The following is a 23,400-nucleotide window of genomic DNA, read 5'->3' on the forward strand; positions in this document are numbered from 1 at the left end:
GACTTTGGGGCGGCAAAAGCTTTATGAAATAACTGACACGAAGGGAAGCTTAAAATGGATACATGCATAAAAAAGAGAAGACCGCACCTTCTCAAAAACAAAGGGCTCTTCATTCCACACAGGGTTGATGGAGTTGTGTGCTGCAGACCACTTTGTCTTGTATTTGCGTTTCGGGTCACCGGGCAGACCAATCACCTCCACCTCAACTCCCGTCTTTGCATTTTTGTCAGACAGGAACTGGCCAGAATATATCTGGTGGGGGGCGGCACAAATGGAGCATTTAGAAATCTATTAACCCTAAACACTGACAGACAAAAGACAGCACTGTCTGCTTTGTTCTGAGTAAGCCCAACAGCTTTCTGATGACAATTATAACCTCCTAATAATGGAGTTACGTAGCAGCATAGCTGATTCCAGGGAACAATAGTGGGTTATATCACTGCACCTGTAAACAACAACACAAATAAAAAAGTCTGCTTTCTAATGTGGAGCAATGAAGGTCAAACTGTAAAATAATCTTTTAGCCTGGTTTTCGCCTGGTCCCACATTGAGAAAATGTACCTGCCTTGACTGAGACAGTGTTTGACACAATGGCGTCGATTTTGTCAGCAGTGTGAGGGTCAAACGTCTTGTCAGGGCGACGCAAAAAATCATGTTTGAGGAGCCAGCCAGTTCTGCCGTTGTACTCGAACATGGCCATATTCAGCTGCATTGGAAAATCTGGTAAAGAAATTGCATGGCAAGGAAATAATGTTATTTCAAATCGTATTACTAGATATAAAGTGTTACTTCTGATAATAGTGTAAAACCATAAAAAGACAAAAAAAAAACCTTTAAAATCACACTGAGAGCCTATATTTCTTTAGCTACACTGGCCTCTAGTGGCCTATTTCATGCTCTATTTCAATGATGAATAATGCATAACTTTTTGTTTTGAAAACAGGGAGTTAGGCAACAGTATAGGTTGATTTCTCAGAAACAGGGCTGCAGTTGCACCAGTCATTTGGTTTGTTTCATACATGATGCTAAATATCTACATAAGTTAGAAACGGGGACAGCTAGAGTATGAGGTGCTAAAGATTATGTACAGGTTTGAAAAAAAGTCAAAATAAATTTTTTTTTTTATACTTTTCTCTCTTTTTTTATATCTGATATAGAGCAAGTGTGCTGCCCTTGTAGTAAACATTAAAACACAGTGCTAGCTACTGTAGGATTCTACACAAACAAGTATCAGTGACTTTATGTTTCGGTATGCTCAACTAGCTGCTGAAGCGGAACAGCGAGGATGGAGAGTCCGAGTTTACCCAGTGGAGGTGGGTTGTTGAGTATTTGTGGCACACTCTACAACCCGTTTCTCTGAGATGTCGGGTTCAGTGGTCAAGAGTTGCATCGCACAGTGAAGAACTTATCTGAAGCAGCAGAAAGAGCAGCAACTGGCTGTGGTTGAGATGGAAAGATTCTGGATGGGGATCTCAAGCACAATAGAAAGAAAGCAATGTACGTAAGTAAGCTGGGCTGAGATGATTGGGGGATGGAGGGGGGTGATGCTGGGACGCCAGAATTACTGTTGAGCCCTCTTGAGGTGTCGTGGGCTAGTCGACGAAACACAGAGGATGGAAGGTGCCCACTTGAAGACCCCAGAGATGTACCCTGCTTAGCTCAATCCAGACAGTTGTCATGCTGATGCACTGGGGAGACTGCACTGGGTTGATCCTCTGAGCCAGCATCACAGCCGTTGTGTGTGCTGATGCGCTAGGGAGGCAAAATAAGCTGATCCCTGGAGCCAGTATTACACTTCAGCAATCAACACCAACTGAAGGATATCTACATCAACAGATGGAAAGCAATGCAAATGGATGGAGATGCAGATGGATCACATTAGTTTACTGTAAAGCTATGTCTTAGTTGGTGCTTATTTTGGCGAGAGCTGTTCAAATCAACATGAAGTTTAACATCTTCTCTCGTAATGGAAATCAAGTAAAAATAGAAACACAAAGTGCACATTTTAAATGTACAATAGGTGACTACATCAACTTTTGCCACGCAATTCCCATGTAAAGATAGCCAGTGAGAATGAGAAGCGCTGACTCACCCATGGTCTGGTAGTTCAGCGCCACCATCTGGCACCCAGCATTCCAGAACAGCTGAGGGTTGTAGTTGGAGGAGTCCATCCTTGTCCCTTTGGGGTAGATTCGACTCATCTGCCTCTTGTTATAACTAATTCATTACTTTAGAAACTTTATAACACCAAGCAACAGGCTCTTTCAAATTAAATTTTTATGTTATCTTGGTTGACAGTGTAAGGAGCCCAGGAAAAACCGTGGGGAAAAAATATATATCGTGCACACAAATGAATATATCTTGTGTGCACAAGTTAAATTTTTTATTTTCCCCATGGTCTTTCCCAGGCTTTGTAATAATGGAACTATTTGCTGGTTGTTAAAAATGTTTTAAGTTTATAATGACTGTTGAATAGACTAAATGTGAGATGAACTTTTCTAAACTGGTGCAACAGAGAGATACACATACATATATATTCAAAATATATTTTATCATAAAAACTAGACCATTTCACAGCAAAGTCTTAGTAGGCAGGAACGGTACAATGCATTTCAAAAGGATACCTCACAAAGTCCATCGCAGACTTGGTGGCCAACTCTCCCCCTTTAGTCTCCACAAAAGAGGTGACCGCATAGCTACGGTTCTTTTCTGAGGTTAAATAAATAGTTGGAAAAAAGATTAGCAGACTCCATGAATGGTTTTATATCACATACATTTACAGTAATACAATACATTTTACAGCGATGCTAGCCTGGGAAAATAACTTCTGATAGTCATTGTTTTACTACATTTCAGACTTTGGCTGTGAAAACTTATGTTGTCATTTAAAGTGTCATGGTTCTGTAGATTTGTTGGCTTTAGAGTGCATCTACCATCAGCAAATTACCTCTGTACTGGGAACCTGGCAATCAATAAGGTATATGAACAATTTAAGCATAAATCAGCACCTTTAATCATAACTCACAACTACAAAGCTTCAGTGTCCCAGAATCAGATTTGTACTAATATATAGTTCCTTGGTGTCTGTTTACTACATTCTTCCATAGTTCGGACTTTGTTCACCCAGTTTGCTTACATTTCCTACGACTTGATACAGCTCAGCAGGCACAATATAAACAACAGCCTACAAGAATAACATACAACACCAAGAAGAAACATGTAATAGCAACAGCTACCATGCCAGTCCTACAAGCAGACTTACTTTTTGCATGCTCGAAAGAAATAAACTTGTTTGGCTGGATGTAGTTTACCAAAGAAGACATCGCCTCAACGGCATTTACTTCTTGGCCCGCTGTACCCTGATAGGTAAAAGCAAACCCCATGAACACTTCAAGACATTAGCATCCATGATCGCTTTTGAAATGGCGACATAACAGCTGAAGACATGTTGGGAATAACATTGGAAAACAGAAATTGTAAAGTTTTTTAACAATTCATTTTAAACATTTTTTGCGGGGGGCAAGGAGGCACAGGAAAACTACATTACTAAGAATTGGCGCAGAACATTTGCTTGGCTTTTTTTGATGGTGGAACTGGATGATTTCCTTGTCACTTAAGAGCCTGCTTCCTGAAGGCCATCAGTTTATACTGCCTAGCATCCCAAGGACGGTATGTGGCTGAGTAATTGCGTCATTCTGCTCTTTCATATTTCTCCCTGTCTTCTGCTGATAAACCTTTAAATCCGCGAGACATTGTTGGCTTTTTTTTATATTGATTGTGTTTTGTAGTGTTTATGTACGGTGGTCGAGTTCGTTTTTAATGACTGTGGTAAGCAATGTTATCATCAACCTTATTATAGATCTTACACAGGTCTTGCAACACCACCACATAATAAGACCATAAAAGTTTATAAAGAAATGATTGTTCACTGTGTATTATAACATAATGAGGTACAATTGTATGCACTGGAATCTGAAAGATAAAAATCACAACTGAAAAGAGGTTTGTGGGGTGAGTGTGGTGATTTGTGTGGCACTCTAGAGCACCTCATCGGAGTTCTTCATCATCTCCTCATCGTGGTCATGATCGTCGTGGTCGTCATGTTCATCATGATGATCATGATGATCTGCCTCTGACAGAGAGAAGCAACAGTTACGGGGATATACAGAAACAAACACACCACTAGAAAAGCCTGTTGTCTTACATTATATCAGAATCTCTTTGACATTTGACTTTGATTAGGATTCCAAATCCATACATGCTGCAAAATAAAGGACACCATTCCACGTCCGATATACAGGGACACCACAAAGGCTCATGTAATGGGGTTGCTACTATATAAAAAAAAATCCTGATTCTAAATATATTTACAGTGTACAAGTGTAATTTCTCTACATTTACAGACTGGAAGCAGCACTCTTTTTATTTAAAAAAAATCAAGGAAATGTGGGTTGAGTATCTTTTCTGTGATAGATACCATGGCCATAATGCGGGTCTGTGCTTCTGTTGAGTTCATCTGTACTGGCATGGTGGGCTGGGTGGGTGGTGTGTGGATGGGCAGAGTCCCCTGTTGGTGGTTTCTTAGCTGCCTCATGAGCATTCTTGTTTGGCGACTGATTTTTTTTGTTCTTGATCAGGATTTTCCCCATTAGTTCTGCAGGAGATGGTATGGGATGCCCTGGCTTCAGCTGTCATATACAATTAGACACACACACACACAACAAGAACAAGAAAGTCATCTGTTGTGAGAGCGCGTTTTTTTATTGGTAAAGAATTATTCTTTAACCTGAGCTTTAATAATATGAAACAAATGAAACTTTTAAACACACAGTATTGTCTTGTGAAAGGGAACCACATGATTAAAACTCATGACTGCATTCCATTAGTACAATATCATTCTACTCACCGGGTATTTTTCCAGTGGATCTGTAAGCAAGGCATCTCCAAATATTGTCCTGCAGTACTCTGCCATCTTTTCCTGCTGTTTGGCACTAATGAAGAAAAATAGAAACGATACAAGATGAAAAAATATATTTATGTGTATTAAGTGAGGAGAGAAAGAGAGAGTACAATGGTATGTTATTCTACCGCTGGTACAGACTAGGGCTGGCTATATATTTTCTGTTTCCCAAATGATATGTATAGTGGACTCAGTACTCTGAGCCAGAGGTAGATTGCTGATTTATTTACAGTATAGATCTGTAAATCTGTGCTATAATAAAAATGCCTAGTCTTTGTCTTATGCTTCTCATACTTTATAATGTAAAATATTCCATAATAAACATGTGAACAGGACAGCTGTAAATGTTTTGAACATGTATTAAATAAAAATGTAATACTGAGGTTTGGTTTCTGCTATCTTATGACTAGAGAGATTCTACTTTGTCTAAAAGTATAAAACCCAAGAAACTTGTGTTGATGTTCACAAGATGGTATGTTTCTCATGCCTGATTTAAAAAAAAAAAAAAAACCTTCATTAAAAGAAATATTCTTACCAGTCAACATGGTTCTCAAAAGACAGGATCACTGGATATTGAGAGGTTTTGAAAGCACACTCTGCAATGGCCTCAATAACATCCTGCCAGAAGGAAGAAAAAATTATAAAAAACACAACAAAGTGAGCAACAGGAGATTCTTCAGGGTATATTTTACCCCAAAAAATGGAGCAGGGAAGCCATTTTGAACCAGCGTTATGGTTTCAGTGCAAAGCAGGAATAACGGTGTGAAACTGTTAAAAGCAACGTCTGAAACGGCTTTTCATGAGGCTCTGTCTCAAAGAAGAAAGCACTTTACTCAAGCCTAGAGGTTTGTGGAGTACTGTCCTCCATTTTCTATATCCATTTAAGGGAACTGTTATGGAAACACACACAAAAAATAAGTCCTTATTTTTATGCTGAGAATTTTGAATTAAATTAAGTAAATATAACCTCTGCGACCTTCAAAGATCTCCGTCATTTAAACACTGGTCATTTCTACTACTGGATTGTATTAGTTCTTATTGTACAGTAGTTAGGCACGTCAGTATTGTAAGATATTTCCTCTCAGAAGTCATGGTTATGTTTGGCAACTTAAGTAAAATACCATGCATATACTGTAAACAGGTCTGGTCTTAAATAAAAGCAAGTGTAATCTTCAAAAGTAACTATTTTAATTATTTAGGTCTGGCATTAGTTGATTAGGAATGGGGGATACGTGGGAGAAAACATTAAAAAAATGTAGCATAGCAGGATTAAGAGGGCTCCATTTTCTGAGCACTTCCTATAACTCCCAAGTTTATGATGTCAGATTTCCCCAGGCCTGTATGAATTCTTTTTGTATCTCTCTGAATGGATAGCTGATGAGGTAATTGTTCTATTTGACTGCTTGGTCAGACTGCCTCTACCTTGAACAGAATCTCCGTTGTCATGGTGAACCCGTGAGTGATGATTGGCTCTTCCTCTGGTGGCTTTCCCTTCCAGCAGTCGAGTTCCAAGCAGCGGCACCCTGCGAGAAGGCACTGCCGGTACATCTCTGGGGAAGAGATTCCCGAAAACTGCCCGGCTGGAAACGGATCAAACACTAGATATTAGCTTTGTGAACAAAAACAAAATCAACTCTGTGGCACAGAAATCAGAGGCTATCAAGGTTTTTCTTTTTTTTACAAGGCATTTGTATTAGTATCGTATAACCCTTAAGCACTGAAGCCTGTATTTTAAATATACAAAAAAAATATAATTACACAGCTGAGCATTTTTATAAATTATTGCTGCTACAGTATATTATAAATGCAGGAAGTCTGATTGATTAGGTTTTCCTACCTGTTTTCACCTCCCCCACCTCCTGCCCAATCAAGGTTTATTTTCTAATTTCTTGAATGTTTTCTTTGCTTTGATAATATCTCAAGATACATCACTGCAGAACAGCCCTCTACTCCTTGTTGGTCTACATCTATCAGAGTTCCTTTCCAGAGGCTGGACACATTTCCTCAGTGCTGACCGGCACAGAGTATTGAAGAACTGCATTATAAACAGCGAGGACCAGCAAGGAACAGAGGGTTGTTCTATATACCTTCATAAAGAAGAAAAAGTATTACATAAGAAAAGTTTAAATTGCATAATAAGGGAAAAGTGGAAACAACACCAAAGATTTAAAATGAGACCTCAGTACCCCAGTTTGTGAAGTACCTGTGAGGTAGGTGTTGTGTGAAGACTTGATGTAGTAGTGTGGTAATGGCTGATTCATGTCCTGGTGAAGAATCACATTTTCAGGAGCAACCACGTAGTTTTCAGAGCCAATTAAGTAAAACAGCAGCCCCTCTGGGGATATCTGACCTGTAATCGAATGGCAACAGTGTGAACAACATGACCCTTCTAATGTAATATTTCCAGTGGGTTAACTATGTAGATGTGTTTTGTTGTTCATACTTTCTATGTGTTTGTGGTTTTACAATATGCAATGGAACATGCTTGAAATGGAGAAATGTTGGGGACCAAAATGAAAGACTGCCCTTCCTGTATTCTTGCATGTCTGTGTACACCGTGTTATATTATGTTTCACCATAAGAGGGTAGTATTTCAATAGCTTTACATAAAAACATTAAAATCTGCAAACTATTATTAGTATTATACAGGCTTTCATAGGCTTTACCATTAAACACTAACAAACGTATTCTATTACTCATTATGAATGCACTGGGGAGAGTTTGTAGACTATCAGTATTTTACAGTAAGTAGTTTGATACAGGCTCATCAGTGTTGTTAATTGGGTTTGAGCCAATAGTGAAATCACCGTTATGAAATGTTATGAAATGTTATGCTATGAAATGTTTTAGACCAGGGCTCTGCTGAAACCCTGGTCCATGAATGTATTTCTTCACTGCTGGATTATTGTAACTCGCTGCTCACTGGTCTAAACTCCAGTTGGTTATGAATTCTGCTGTCCGAGCCTTGACTCGTACTGGGTCTACAGAGCATATTGCACCATTCTTTAGAAGCCTTCATTGGCTTCATTCGTTTAGGATTGATTTTAAGATCTCGTTGTTGAATATGTTCCAGTCCTTTCTCTACACTCTTCTACAGTGGGGGGTACTGACCATCCCGAAGGCTTGGTTCAAAACTGTGGGAGGTAAGGCCTTAAGGTACCGTGCTCCCAATCAAGGACTCAGCATCTATGCCAAATTTGATTTTTTAAGGTGTTTCATGGAAGCCCCTTTATAAACCCCTATTCTATTCTTCTCCATCTGCAATAAATACCTAAAAATGCTAAAAACATTTTTAATAGTGTGTATGTTTAAAAATGAAACAGTGTATTTAGTTACAAACAGACACAGACAGGGTCCTCCATAGATCCCCAGATTCGAATACTCTCAATAACTTGTGCTAAAGAATGTTACTGAAGGGAGAACTAGACAAATTAGCTGTTACAAGGGCAACCAGGTGAATGGCCCTCAGAGCAGTATGTGAAAAAACCCAGAGCAGTGCCTCTGCTGTGAATGTGACTCACCCCTTTGCTTGTTTGCGGCTGCTGGCTCATACTTCTCAATAAGGCTCTTGACCTGGTCTGGCTTCAGCGGGGGGAACAGCATGTCATTCAGCCGGGAGTCGTGCTGCTTTTCATTGATAAACTTGGCCAGGTTCTCTTTCGTCATGTAGGGCTTCGCCTTGGCACTACTGCAATACAGTAGAAAGATTACAGTAAAAAAGCTGTTCTTCTTAATTCTTACAGTTGTATTGTGCATGACAGGACCATAATAGAGCTACATCATGAAAATAATCTGATATTGGCTAAATATTATTTTAATATGCACTCATATCATCCCCACATCACCCTCTCACAATGTTCAAGTAGTTATGGGCCTTTATTTCCAAGACAGGCAAAAACAATTATCTATCAACAGTGGACTATGCATGCAATGTCAGGATTACAGCTAACTTTACATCACTCTCAAGACATCAAAAACAAACTTACTAAGTGGCAAATATTTCATATATTTCTGGTCTTGGGCAAAGATTCATCAGGAATGTCCTATACTGTGTTTCAGTAAATTCTTCTGGCTTCATTGTGTCATTCTGAAAAATAAAACCCCAATAACATTGTAGTAGTTTGGGACAAACACCAATCACAAAAAGTTTTAGTACAAATATTTATTGTGGAAAAGGTGGAGTATATGATTTTACAGAGAAGTATGTTGTATATGCACACTAATTTGGCATCAAACCTAACTTGGCTTGAGATCTCGTTGCCTGGCAGACTGGAGAACCCCATAAACAAAACCTAGAAATTGTTTTTAAGAAAAGGTGGAGATGGGGAGGTAGTGGGAGAGGTAAGTGAAGCGGGTATTTATAGTGCTGACAATCTTAATCAGCTAATGTGTAAATTGAACTATTCAATTTGGTGACACTCAGAACTTTAGTTATGAACTTCATTTAAAATTAGACCTGGGTTTCAACATCGCAACAAGACAAGTACATTGCAAGTTTCTTATATTAGAAGCAGTGAGTTTCATTCATGTGCACTATTTTAATATAGACGACTTTTTAGACACATGTTGAAGGACAACGTAGTTACAATTCCCCTATGGAGAAAAAAAAAAAAAAAAACTTCCCTTGCAGCCTGCTTTTATTTATGAAGCTGCAGTCACATTATTTGAAACAGATCTGATTTCTATTTTTATAAAATCTATAGAATGCAAAACCACTGTGTCACCTCAAAGATAAATGTGCCATTCAACACTGAAATCTTTACCTTTAAAACCCCTACCTTGCCCCGGAAATATCACCCAACAAACTATCTACCCACATAAAAGGCATTCACGGACATTGGCAGTCTCACCTTTCCTTTCGGGAGATGGCTGGAAACCAAAGCAGCTTCTACCCTCTTTCTGTCAGCAGGAAACATCTTATAAATACTGAAAAATAAAGAAAATGCTGCAGCATACTCAAAATCTTCCCGGTGGGCAAACCTACCAACAATCTTAATATTCCAACTATCTATTAGAGATGCAACATAATGCAATGATAGATTAGTGGCTTTTAATGTTCATACTGTAGCTGGATTAATCACCCTGGTGCCCCATTTGAATATATATATTACTACCTTATGTATTTATTTTATTTCTTATATTTCTCTTTGTGACATGTCTATTATTCAAAAGAAAGAAACAAAAGTATCTGTAAAGTCTTCTGAAAGCATTTATTACCTGTCTGATATTCAATTACTACTACTTATCTATCTTTAACTAAATATCTATAAAAGATATATCTATCAGTGCATGGGTATACGGCATGTATATATGTATATGTACATACACACACAGTGGCTCCCAAAAGTTACTCAGTAATATTACTTATTTCCCACTAGTTCTGGCAGTTTTATTGTTCAGTTTTTGTATCATTCTTACTTAAACCCCTGTTCAAGTACCTATTGAACTCCCTACAAGTTTGCAGCCTCCAGTTTATAGAAACAAGAAATCATTGCCACTTAGCTTTATACTTACTTTTTCACAGGTATCTTCCCATCTTTGTTTGTCTTTAGTGTGATTCGTACGTATCTAAAAACAGAGATACAGACCGATAGAACAGCATACTTCTGATAAGCGCCTTATCAAAAGTGCATGTCTCCATAATGTGAATTATGCACCAGTGGCTAATTCAGCATTATTAGCCCAAATAGGTAGCCTACAATGTGACAGTGTGATACCACTACACACTGTGCTGAAGCGCTCTTGATAGTAAGAAGGTTTGGCATTTCCATATGTTAATATATATATTTTAGGTTAATTATGTACAAGCCTAAGTTTCCAAAACTATATGAAAATATAGCATTAATACAGCTGTTCAAAATGTGAATACATTGAAATACTGGAGTCTAGAAAAGTGTAAACAGTAAAAAGAAGAGGAATCTTAAAAAAAGCTGTTTAAAATGGATCTTTCTAGAATCCTTTCAGTCACAAATAGGGATAGAAGACTATTGGTATTGAGTAATGCAAAGGGGCAGTTAATGAGGTACAGTAGGCAGGGAGATTTTGGTCCGAAAACCTTCGAAACCAATGAAACGAGACAAGGGGAAGAATAAATAGCATATGTTCTGCTCTGGTGGGTTGGAAGTTGGTATAGTTGCCTTCCAGAATTTCTTGCTATTGTTTAAATACAAAACACTGAAGGTTATTGCAGCATACCAGTGGTTTAGTTACTTTCAAATCAAACTATCTTCTGGATTAAAAATCCCCAGGAACTGAACAAAATGAGTCCCAATTGAATTGTGCTAATCAGAAGATCCAGTTCATTTGTTTCACTGATCTGATCAAGTTAGACTGATCATAAAAACTAACCCCTAGAGCACTATATAGAAAATAGAAACCAGAATTTTAGACTATTTGAATAAACACTTTCTGTGCGCTGTAGAGCAAATATTATTAGACCACATTATTTCCCCCCTGTTTTATATAGATTGTTTATCTCATTGTTTTTCCCTGTAATCATTTTTAACAGACAGGACTTAAACTAATATTATCTGGCATATAAAAGGTAAGTGTAATGCATTAATCTGTACAATCTGTATGCTGTAACAAAGTATACATTTGCAGGACAATCTAGATCCTCCCATTGTGCTCTGCATAATGATTTTATAGCCTGCTTGATAAAGGCTGTTTGGTATTCATACTTTCAAAAGCCGTAATATGTTTGTGCATTATTTTAATATGCAAATCTAAACTGCAATTCATAATATGCATAATTTGCATGGGGAATTTCAAGAATAATACTTACATCTTGTCCAGGTAGGTTTGTCTACAGGCATTGTTCATCAGTGGATTGTAAGCAATTGCCAGTATATCATCTGCCCAATCCTATAGAAGATAAACAGCAGACAGTTACTGCTGCCAGTGCTCATCATCAATGCACAAGGAGTTGAAAACGACAGTCACTGAAACAGCAGGAAGGGTTTCTGCAAACTTGATTTAATTCATCAATTATTTGGTTAACAGTCCTTAACAAAACATTCTGGGAAGATAGTAAATAGGGCCTGTCCAATTTATTTACTTAGCATTTACAAAAACACAGTTGGGAGGAAAGAGACCTTAAATAAATGAGTTGTTTATTTTTAGTTTTGAAACATGTAAATATTTTATAAAGACTAGTAAAAAAAACTAGGAACATAAATTTAGCTGCTTCTATGGAAACCCAAGTTGTTTTTTGCTGGTATAACTTTTTTTTTTCTCCTTATTGAAAAAACTAAGAACAATTTGCACTGGTACTTATGTACATTGCCTCGTATACACCTGCACACTGTGCTTCCACAGACACAGTGACAGGAGACCACTACACCACAGCTCACCTCACTAACTCAATGTGGGTTCAATCCTCGTTCACTCAGTGTGACCTGGTCTAAGTCTATTCAGGAATCTCTGGATTGTCTGGACAGTGGGATAATCCCAATAAGACACCTGCTTTTAAGTAACACCAGTGGCCATTGACAGCTGTGACCCATATAAACCCCATGTACAGCATAGTCACACTGACATTTTTTCAGTAATATAAAAACTGTCTAATATAAAGAACCATAAGCAGTCTTCTAAAATTGACCTAAAATATGATATTTGGGTTCATTTTTGAAGTCTGCTTACGGTTCCCTATTGTAAGTGATTGTACTTTGGATAGGGGTATCTCAGTAGGCCCTTCAAGTAATGTGGGCTGTCTGTGTGTGATAGTAGTACCCCAAGAACCCATTTTAAATCAATACCACCTCTAAAGGCTGTTCTTTTATCTCATATAAGTGTCTTTCGGGTGAGACATTGTTGTAATCCACAGTATCAGTAACCCTGGTAATATTGAAAACCATGTCTTACCTTGCTAACATTTTCCTTGGAAGCAAAAAAGTTGTGAAAGGTCAGGTTCACCATGTCGGGACCTGATACTATAGTCAGTGTTTTTGTTAAGTAGTGGCTTTCTGGAAAATCCAAGTTGAACACATTACGAACCTTTTGAACCTATAGGGGGAAAATATACAAAATACTGTACTTATCAGTGTAGCTACCCTTGCACTACTGCATTTTGATGGCCAATGAAGATTATTATAAATCACATACAAGTCCATTCATCATATTTAGTATGGTATCGTTTTGTATTTTCAGATACTGAAAAGTTGCTTATAGATGGCATTGATATGAAAAACTCCTATATGGTCAAAATTAGTAAATTTCAGAAACTGTATTTTTTTTGTTTGGGGAAACTGCACTACATACTGTAGTTAACATGTTCATGGCAGGTATTGGGTCTAATCAAAGATTGCATTTTTCATATTTCTAGTGGGATATTTCTCAATGTTATCCCTAGTCCTTTGAGGTCTGTGGGACTCCTTTACACATATATGTTTTTATCAAGGGATTACAGAGATTTTGATGACTAATTTTTTTTTTTTAGTTTTGAAAATTACAATACAGTTCTAACTCGGTTTCATCTACTGCAAACTGTTCTGTAAAAGTGGCTTTTATTGAAATACCTTTAAAAGTTATATTTGAGAATGTTGGTACAGCATGTTTGAAAGAAATTGTTAATTATCAGCTTTGCCAGTCATTCTATAAAGTTTACAGTACCATAGTGAAAGTATAGCAACGTGTAATAAAGCATAGTGAAAGCACTGTAAAGCATAGGTACAATATCGTTGTAAATTGTGAGGTATGATAAACCATATTAATAAACATGGCAAACCAGAGGAAACTATGGTAACCATTGGAAAAGCATGGGAAAACTGTAAAAAATATACTACTCAAAAATATTGTGGTAAACTCTAATAAAGGATAGTTAAACACCGTACCAAACATAAGTATGACCCTATGTGTACATTGACAACCCACCACCATTTGAAAAAGATAGGGTCTCTTTATTCATTTGTTTATTTTTTTGTTTTGTTCCCTTGAGCTACAGACGTACTTCTCCTTTTTTCATTGTTCCATTTTTCTTTTGCTCCTCTTTGCTGTTGCATAACTCACAGGGTGATAAGAAGGATTCATAGGTGTGGGATTCATGGATGTAGTTACATAATAGTAAAAGTATTGAAGAGCACAGAAGGGAACAGGAAACAGCATAGTAAATAGCCAATGAGAAATCCTGTCAAATGTTAGTATTAAATTGAACACATTTGCGTAAGTAAATAGCAGCCTTAATGATTCAATAGCAGCAAATAAATGGAAATCTGTGTCAGCAGCAAATGCAGGGATAACACAGTTGTGGTTGCAGTCGATTTGCACTTAAGGTCATGAATCTCCATGTTCTTCTCAAAGGGATCAGATTGTTGAGGATGTTTTTTTTTTTTTAATTGTTGGTGCATCTGATTTGCATAATGCTTGTGGCCATCAAGGAAACCAGGCAAATCATCAGAAACCAGAAAACATATGCAAAACCAGCTGGAGCTTCAGTCAGATCGACATGCTGGGAGAAACTTCAACTTCTCAATAAAGTAACAATACTTAAGAACATGTGGACTACAAAGGGACATTTATGGGCTGGTTTCCGGTAAGGTTGTTAGTTTGCCATTGTAAATTTGCAAGATCATTTTGCAGTTTTCCCCCCATGGTTATGTAATGTTTTCACCATACCTCTCTTTGTTTTACAATGCTTTCCTTATAGTAACTAAATGAATACTGAATTGGGACATAGAATGGTCTGCGGTTCCATGTGGTCAGAGTGGTGAGAATGCATTGCTACTGTAAGTTAACGCATCGTGTATAGGGTGTCACTTATTGTTTAAGAGTCATCAGGCCATATTTTCAAAGTGTTTACTCCAGTCTTTAACTCCTATTTTTTGAAATTGGTAAAACACCTGTTAATTTGTATAAAACTTGGATCAAACATCTAAGTAATTTAATCCAAGTTCTCTTAAGCATTCTCAATGTGTTTCACATTCTGTAGCATTAGCACGATTTATTCTACTTAAAAAAATAGCAGTTGAATAAAGAATGGAGGAAAAAACACATTGCATTATAAAAGGTGTAATATTTTATACTAGATAATTTACCTATATGACACTGACAAATCCCTGTACTTTGGACTTGTACTGTGCTGGTTCATTACAATGACAATTATGACAAAGATGCCAATAACCTCTGACCAAGTGAAATGTAATTTCTTACGTCTTTTTAACACTAAACATTCATTAACCTAAATGCTCTACATGCACAGGACATCTGAAACCAAGCTGAGGAAAAGCTGGTCACCAACATCAGTGTTTCTGGAGTCACAGAATAGCTTTTGCCATTAGAAAAACTTCTCCATCACCCCCAACCTCTGCTCCAATTTAGATTGGCCTAGGGGTTCAGCTGCATTTTTTTCTGAGCATTTTACAGTGCAAAGGAATTCCCCTGGATTGCACCAACCCCTCATTTTAAGGGGTATTTCCCCAGTACAGTGGTAGTGGTTGATCAAATCAAACTCAGGGCCAATGAAAGTCAGAGAAGAGATTGATACAAACTTTATTCATAGCACAGACGTCAGAAACGAGCATTCCAGATGGAAACACTGGCTACTGCAACCAAAGTTGTATTGTATTTTCATAAACTACGCAATGCAGAATTTCAAAAAGATTAAAAAGGTATGTTTTTTATTCGAAAATCTATAAAGGGGGCTATCTTTGTTTAGTTATAGCTACAACAAATTACCTAAGTCTCTATAAAAAGGTAATGACTTACCTTGGGAAGTTTAGCATATTTCCCTGATCTTGTGTCCCGTATGCTTGTAAGTTCTAGAAATTCCATGTCCTACAGAGCACAAAAAAAATCTATATATATATTTAAAAAGAAAATACACAATTTAAGACAATGTACAGGTATGCATGTGGGTGCCACACAAGAGATGCGCATGACAATATTTGCGGTGCACTTGAATTTTTACAAGTTTACACAATTGTCTAATTCAAGCCTCAAAATGTAATTTCTGATTGAAAGTCAACATCAAGATTGTGATCTTTAATCCTTGCATACATAAGGTTTTCAGGAACAAGCATCCCCTCAGTAATCCCGGGTTCAGTTATGAGAAATGTTATCAGAAATTTTTATGAAAAACGGTAACTTCATAGAGCTGCTAAAATCAATAGCCAGCCTTTTATATTGGTGAAACATTTTGGCCTCATAGACATACTGAAGTGGCTCACATGGCAGATTAAAACAGCTGGCTATCACCTGCATTGATGAGAAAGCCAGCTCCATGACCCAAAGACAGCATATAAATGATTGGATTCAGTGTTTCAAGACCCATAAAATTTCCTGGGACTATCAGCATTTATTAAAAAAAATAATTAAAACTGGTGAAAAGCAGTGAAAATAATGCATTTATCAGTTTCCCATATGAATATTGGAATAACATACGATCAGAAAAGCAGCTCATCATGGGCCAAATTCTGGGTGAAAATGAATAAATACCGACCAATAGAAATGTCATTAGAAATCTGTCAAAACTGAGAATATAGAGCCTTGGTTAAATGCTATTAACACATACCGATATAAAATATACAAATAAATGGTGACTAGTAAGAAGAGACTTTTGAGATCAAAATTACATGATAGCATTGGCAGAACAAAACCATGCAGGTCTGTAGATAACCCAATTCTCCCCTGATAAGCTGTTTTATTCCTATGTGTATTGGCTATTATTTATTTATTTATTTATTTATTTATTTATTTGTTAGCAGGCACCCTTACCCAGGGTGACTTACAGTTGTATACAAAGAAAAATACATATCAATAATTACAGTGCAATTAAGAGCAAGATAAATAATACAATGACTTCAGTCCTAATATACGATATACGATTTGATGCCGGGGCAGTTCAAGAGCAGATAACAGTGTTGGTAGTTACATCAGGGTTAGATATGAGTGCAAGTGAAATACAAAATACTACAGATTAGGTTACTGTAAGTGCAGGATTAAAAACAGTAAAATAGAGAGCAGATAAGTGCAAGTTAAAGTGCATTAAAGGCAGAGTGCTATATTGTCCAGAAGGGAAGAGTTGAGTTTTCCAGGTGTTGTCTAAAGAGATGTTTTGAGGAGGATCCGAAAGGTGGTCAGGGCAGTCCTGACATCCATAGGAAGGTCATTCAACCACTGCGCGACGAGGTGGAGAAGGAGCAGGAGCAGGTTCTGGAGGCAGGGGAGCATAGAGGAGGTACAGCCAGTCTTCTAGTACAGGAGGAGCGGAGAGGTCAGGTGGGGGTGTAGGGAGAGATGAGGGTCTGAAGGTAGCTGAGTGCGGTCTGGTCAAGGCATTGGTAGGCGAGTACAAAAGTCTTGAACTGGATGCGAGCGGTGATCAAGAACCAGTGGAGTGAGCGGAGCAGTGGAGTAGCATGGGAGAAGCAAGGAAGCACTGTTGTTCTGGATGAGCTGGAGTGGACGTGTGGCGGACGCAGGGAGGCCGGTCAGGAGGGAGTTGCAGTAGCCTAGGCGGGATAGTACCAGGGCCAGGGCGAGGATTTGCGTTGAGTAGTTGGTGAGGAAGGATGGGATTCTTTGTATGTTTCTCAGGAAGAATCGGAAGGTGTGTGCAAGAGTGAAGATGTGCTGGGAGTAGGAGAGGCAGCGGCCCAAAGTTACTCAGAGGATCTTGGCTGAGGAGGAGGGAGAGAGCGTGGTAGATTCCAGAGGAATGGAGATAGAGAGATCAGAGGAGGGGGAAGATGAGGAGAGGAAGGAAAGGAGGGCAGATTTAGAGCGGTTGAGTTTGAGGTGATGCGAGTGCATCCAAGAGGAGATAGCAGACATACAGGTAGAGATACAGGGGGATATGGTGGGGTCAGAGGGGGGGAGGAGAGGAAGATCTGAGCATCATCAGCATAGAAATGGTATGACAAACCATGGGATGCGATGAGGGGGCCGAGGAAGTGGGTGTACAGAACAAGAGACGACCCAAGACTGATCCCTGGGGGACTTGTTGAGAGAGGGTGAGGTGTGGAGGTTGAGCTGCCCCAGGTTACCTGGTAGGTATGGTCAGAGAGGTAGGAGGAGAACTACCAAAGCAGTACCAGAGATTCCCAGGTCAGCGAGAGAGGATAACAGAGTTAGTGATCGAAAATTTCAAAAGTAGCAGAGAGATCGAGGAGAATTAGGACAGGGAAGGCAAACTCCTCCTTAGGCTAGGACTGGAACCTCCAATAAAAGCTTCTAAATATACTACACCTTGTAAAAAAAGAAATAAATAAATAAAACAAAACAAAAAAAACAAACAGTTGAAAACAATACCAGAAGTGTGTTGTGCAATTTACACAAAGGAAAACACCTCATATCGTTCACAAAATGACTCTACTGTAAACTAATGCTTGATTGCAGGCTGGTTTATTTTGACATGCCCCCTAATCTGATGATGCTAAGACATCGATTTCATTAACCTATAACCTTCCAGGATAAGCAGCCACTGGATTTTATTAGCATTTTACAGCACATGGAAATCTCTGCTATTTAAAGCTAGAAAGCTCACTCTGAATCAGGAGACAGGAAGACTTTTAAAGCCATGGTGAGAAAGGCTGAGGAGTCACATTTTAATATACTATATGGCGCAAACTTCGACACTGTAGATCAACTTGGAAATAACAGATATCATGGTGAGATATTTAGAGCTGAAAGAAACACTTCTACTCAAAATGTTTCTTTAAAGTCGTTTGTCATTGATTTTATTACGCTTCTTTAAGCATTTTAAATGTAGCACTGTATTGAGTGTTTAATATAGTTGGGTCATTCTACAGAAAGAGGACAAATTGGGGTTCTAAAAAAGTGAGAATTTAATGTGATATGTGAAATAAGAAAAAGTCTTATCTGCATATAACATAACATATTTTAATGCATTTTTAAAATATTTTAGCACATAAAGCTGTCATTACTGTAACACAACCAAAAACTGTTGTACAAAAAAAAATATACATAAAATCGATTAGACATTATAACATTGCACATTAGTAAAAAATATTTATTTCATTTTTCATATTTATTGACTAATAAATTATATGTTAAACCTTTGGCACATTTATCAGGTTTTGTACCGATATTTTTATAAGAATATTAGCAATAATTAAAAGTATACCAAACTCTTATTTTTTTAAATATGAGCACCTTAACCCATTGCTAATATAATTTTCACTCCTGTCAATGCTGGTACAGTTATATTCATTAAAATAGCTATTGGTACGGTAATGACATTACAGTTACAGTATTGACAGCTTGCTACAGTAATGACACTTAAAGATTTAACCAGTGATTTAAAATAAATATGTAAAGAAATAAACAGATTCCAAAATAAGATAGGATGTAAGGATAGACATAGAAACAATTGTGGCTGCAAAATCAAAATTACCTCGCGGCCAGGGAATTATTTTGCACTGTGGCCTATGTAAACTTAAGAGCAATGCAAATTACTCAACAGGCACAAATAATGAGCTGCAGTCACGATAATGAGGGTTGGAATGAGCACCACTTGTGCATCTGGCTATTTAGCGGACACACTAAAGGCACTTAAAGGTGAGTTAGGAGTGCAGAGAGCAATAGGCACAAAAATCTAACCAAACAAAAACAAATACATAAGAACATATGAACATTATAAACGAGAGGAGGTCATTCGGCCCATCTTACTCGTTCGTTTGTTAGTAGCTTATTGAGCCCAACATCTCATCAAGCAGCTTCTTGAAGGGTCCCACAGTGTCAGTTTCAACAACATTACTGGGGAGCTGGTTCCAGACTCCCTTGATTCTCTGTGTAAAAAGGTGCCTCCTATTTTCTGTTCTGAATGTCCCTTTATCTAATCTCCATTTGTGCCCCAGGTCCTTGTTTTTTTTTCAGGTCGAAAAAGTCCCTTGGGTTGACATTGTCAACACCTTTTAGAATTATGAATGCTTGAATCAGGTCGCCGCATAGTCTTCTTTGTTCAAGACTGAATAGATTCAATTATTTTTGCCTGTCTGTATATGACATGGCTTTTAAACCAGGAATAATTCTGGTTGCTCTTCTTTGCACTCTTTCTAGAGCAGCAATATCCTTTTTGTAGCGAGGTGACCAGAACTGAAGACAATATTCTAGATGAGGTCTTCCTAATGCATTGTAAAGTTTTAACATTACTTCCTTTGATTTAAATCCTTTTCACTATATATCCGAGCATTTTGTACTCTTTTTTATAGCTTCCCCACGATGTCTAGATGAAGGCACTTATGAGTCAATATAAACTCCTAGATCTTTTTCATAGATTCCTTCTTCGATTTCAGTACCTTACACTTTTCTATATTAAATGTCATTTACCATGTGTCTGCCCAGTTCTGAATGCTGTCTAGATCATTTTGAATGACCTTTGCTGCTGCAACGGTGTTTGCCACTCCTCCTATTTTTGTGCTGTCTGCAAATTTGACATGTTTGCTTACTATACCACTAATGTAGATTAGGAAGAGCAGAGAATCTAATACTGATCCCTGTGGTACTCCACTGATTACCATATGTCAGAGGAAGGGCAGCGAAGTCCTCTTGGCACACAGAAAATATACATATTGTCGCATCGCGTCAGCTGAGTAGAGGCCTTTACTCTAAAAAGTGTGTAAATTCAGTAAAGCATTAGGATATGCACTGCCTGGCCACTTTATTGTGTGCATTTCTATCCTATTGGATTTTGTGGGGTTGAGGCCTTTATTGACCATTTTATCCCACATAATCACCTTACTGACTAAATATCAAGGCACTGTTAAATTGAGCAAAATATTTATAATTATTATTAATAGGCAAATAATTCAATCACAAGGCCATCTTACAAGGGAATATGCACTCCAAAATATTATCAATTTTTGAGTAATGCAGATGGGAGTGGACTTAAAGGGCATTAATGCCCCTCCCCTAGTCATTCTGCATTCAATGAAAACACTTTTGTGAAATACTGATGAATTAATTTATATTTAACAATAATTTAGTATAAAAAATTTCTAAAAAGTGTTATTACTGTAACAGTTCTGTCATTACCAAAACAAAATAAGTTATGCTAATGACTGTTGCGGTAATAACAATTAAAACATTTTAAATTAATTTATAAAAATCTGAGGCCTACACATCCTTGTCTAGCTTTGAACATATAAATCATGAAATAATTCTAACCTATGATCATTTGTTTAGTAAAGCATAGCGTGTATGGTAGTGACACATAATAAATCTAATCAATGATTTTTTTTTTTTAAGAAATATTTGAAACCGATCTACTCACCAGGTTCCCATGTTGGAAATGATACAATCTCTTTTTATGATCACATGCTCAAAGGGGTAGCCTAAGGCATATTTTTACTTGGGGGCAATACATTGACTGTTACGGTAATGACATTGAAAACTGGGGACAGGTTTTCAATGGCTTTTTATTCAAAAATAGAAAAAGATATCTTAAACTACTAGTTCAACATTATACTGTGATACAACATTCCTTTTTAAAAAAATATGGTCATGTTTAAAAATGATTCCATAAAAATAAAAATGATATAAGAGCTGGAAATGAGGACACTGAACTTCTATAAAAAATCAACCTTAAATGTTAATATTGCATACAAATAATTATGTATATTTGCTAAATGTTAATAAAAACAGTGAAAGAAATAAATCTATATTGCATCTGATAAAACTTAAAAATATACATTAAAATACACTTTGCTTTGAGGAGGAGACTCAGTTTGTCCCATTTCTGTAGAATGACCCAGTTATAGATGTTTTCTCATTTTGAAAAAAACTAAATATAATTTCCACTTTGGAGTAAATCGGCCACCATAGTTTCTAAATTTACCTGAAGCGTAAAGGACAGCTGATGCAAAGGAAAATCTGGTAATCATTACAGCTGACTGTAAATGTCTTTACATAAAGCTCACAGGCACTGTGTCATTGAGGGATTTCTGTGATTGTGCTGCACCTCTACTTAAAAACAGGTCAGGAAATGATAAAACAGCCACATGTTTTGCATCAGAACATGAACGGAAGTCGCAAAGTCTAAAGATGCTTTCAAGTAAAAATGTTTTTAGTTCACAAGATTATCTATGTTTCTACTCATTAGTCAATTATTTCAAAATAACCATGCACCTACATGATTCTGGTGGGTCCAATACAGGTAGTAGCCCTTTGAGTCCAATTTTAGAGTCACTGGGGATGTAACTGCTGTGTCCTGGAAAGCAAAAACAACTATTATTAAACAATGTGTCCTAATGGGTATTTAGTTTATGTTCATAGCAATTTATCATAATGATTCAGAAAATGTTTAGCTGTCCCTCTGGGCGATGAACAAAAATATAACAATTCAGGTCTAAATTTGATCTTCCCTGATTTTCAGTGCAATTATAGCATTACTTTATTAAAATCAGGTTCTTACTCCTCTCCTGTTTGATGGACTGATCCAGCAACACATTGTCAATGCCTACTGTAGCTGCTGAGTAGCCAAAATGAACAAGTTATGAGCCATTCATGAATCTTTGAGCTCCATGAGTGTGATTGCATATTGCTGTACATGGGGCAAGATGATTGTCCTCTGTCATACAAAACAGTGTGCCATAATCCTGCAGGCTAATGGTTGTTGAAAGAATAGTTCCGAGTTCATACAGGTATGTTTTAACACATACGCTTCTACTGTGTAAACACCCAGATCAAGAAATAGAAGAAAGGTACATGGTAACACTATAAAAAGTGCCCTTATATTCCAGTATCTACTGTAAGAAACAAACCACACATTCTTACGATTTAGATCTCATTCAGGATATGCATACTCAAACGTATTAACTGAAACAAGACAGACATGCAGTCAAACAATGAGTACCGGCAGTAAAGTGTGCACATTTATTACAACAGTGACCCAAAGTTAGTTATACTCACATCATCCCACTTGGTAAACCTGGCTCCTTTGGTCAGGTACTCTTTTACTACGGGAGGCTTAAAGACAGGGCTAGTGTTCTCCATTCTGAGAAGGGATTTACCTTGCTAGAACCACAGAACCCTTTAACAACTGAATCAGAAAGCACACAGCGCTGTTTATACCAGTCTGGAGATGACTGTAATATGACTTGCAAATGAGACCGGAGGCAGTCCTACTTCAAGGCAAGGGCAAAGGCAGATTAATACGTTTCTTGTGAATAATACAACTATTTTAAAAAGAATCAAAACAAGAAAGAGATAACGGTGCTAAAGGAGCTTACTTCAAGTTTTATACTGTTAAAATGGTTGAATTCATCCGTATTATGTTATTTTCACAATAAAGTTTTGTTACTTGTGTTTTTCAGTAAAAATGAACATTTCCTTGCCACATATCCACTTTACCTGAAGTTTACAAAACAGTCAATCATACATGCCATTCCCTTTATATTATGCCCCCCGGGGATGCTTTGTTTTTGTTCATGAAAACACCCATTTCTAGTTTTGTATAAACCTAAAAAGCAGGATCAACATGCATA

The 23,400-nt window shown here is 37.4% G+C and overlaps 1 protein-coding gene across 1 annotated transcript in view; it reads right to left on the minus strand.

Annotated features, from left to right (window-relative positions):
* Positions 1-22,909, minus strand: part of LOC121329668 (1-phosphatidylinositol 4,5-bisphosphate phosphodiesterase beta-2-like) — a 37,786-nt gene extending 14,877 nt beyond the window's left edge. The window contains exons 1-20 of the mRNA XM_041275374.1: positions 22,826-22,909; positions 22,047-22,124; positions 15,662-15,730; positions 12,824-12,964; positions 11,745-11,824; positions 10,475-10,528; positions 9,811-9,886; positions 8,947-9,047; positions 8,482-8,648; positions 7,164-7,310; positions 6,383-6,540; positions 5,496-5,578; positions 4,907-4,991; positions 4,478-4,688; positions 4,047-4,132; positions 3,263-3,359; positions 2,625-2,709; positions 2,093-2,217; positions 566-720; positions 88-252 (exon numbers count right to left, since the gene is read on the minus strand). Of these exons, the coding sequence (XP_041131308.1) occupies positions 88-252; positions 566-720; positions 2,093-2,217; positions 2,625-2,709; positions 3,263-3,359; positions 4,047-4,132; positions 4,478-4,688; positions 4,907-4,991; positions 5,496-5,578; positions 6,383-6,540; positions 7,164-7,310; positions 8,482-8,648; positions 8,947-9,047; positions 9,811-9,886; positions 10,475-10,528; positions 11,745-11,824; positions 12,824-12,964; positions 15,662-15,730; positions 22,047-22,124; positions 22,826-22,909 (2,247 nt within the window). The remainder of the gene's footprint in view (positions 1-87; positions 253-565; positions 721-2,092; positions 2,218-2,624; positions 2,710-3,262; positions 3,360-4,046; positions 4,133-4,477; positions 4,689-4,906; positions 4,992-5,495; positions 5,579-6,382; positions 6,541-7,163; positions 7,311-8,481; positions 8,649-8,946; positions 9,048-9,810; positions 9,887-10,474; positions 10,529-11,744; positions 11,825-12,823; positions 12,965-15,661; positions 15,731-22,046; positions 22,125-22,825) is intronic.
* Positions 22,910-23,400: the final 491 nt, after the last annotated feature.

This window comes from Polyodon spathula, chromosome 17, assembly GCF_017654505.1.
Source record: "Polyodon spathula isolate WHYD16114869_AA chromosome 17, ASM1765450v1, whole genome shotgun sequence".
Lineage (NCBI taxonomy): Eukaryota > Metazoa > Chordata > Actinopteri > Acipenseriformes > Polyodontidae > Polyodon > Polyodon spathula.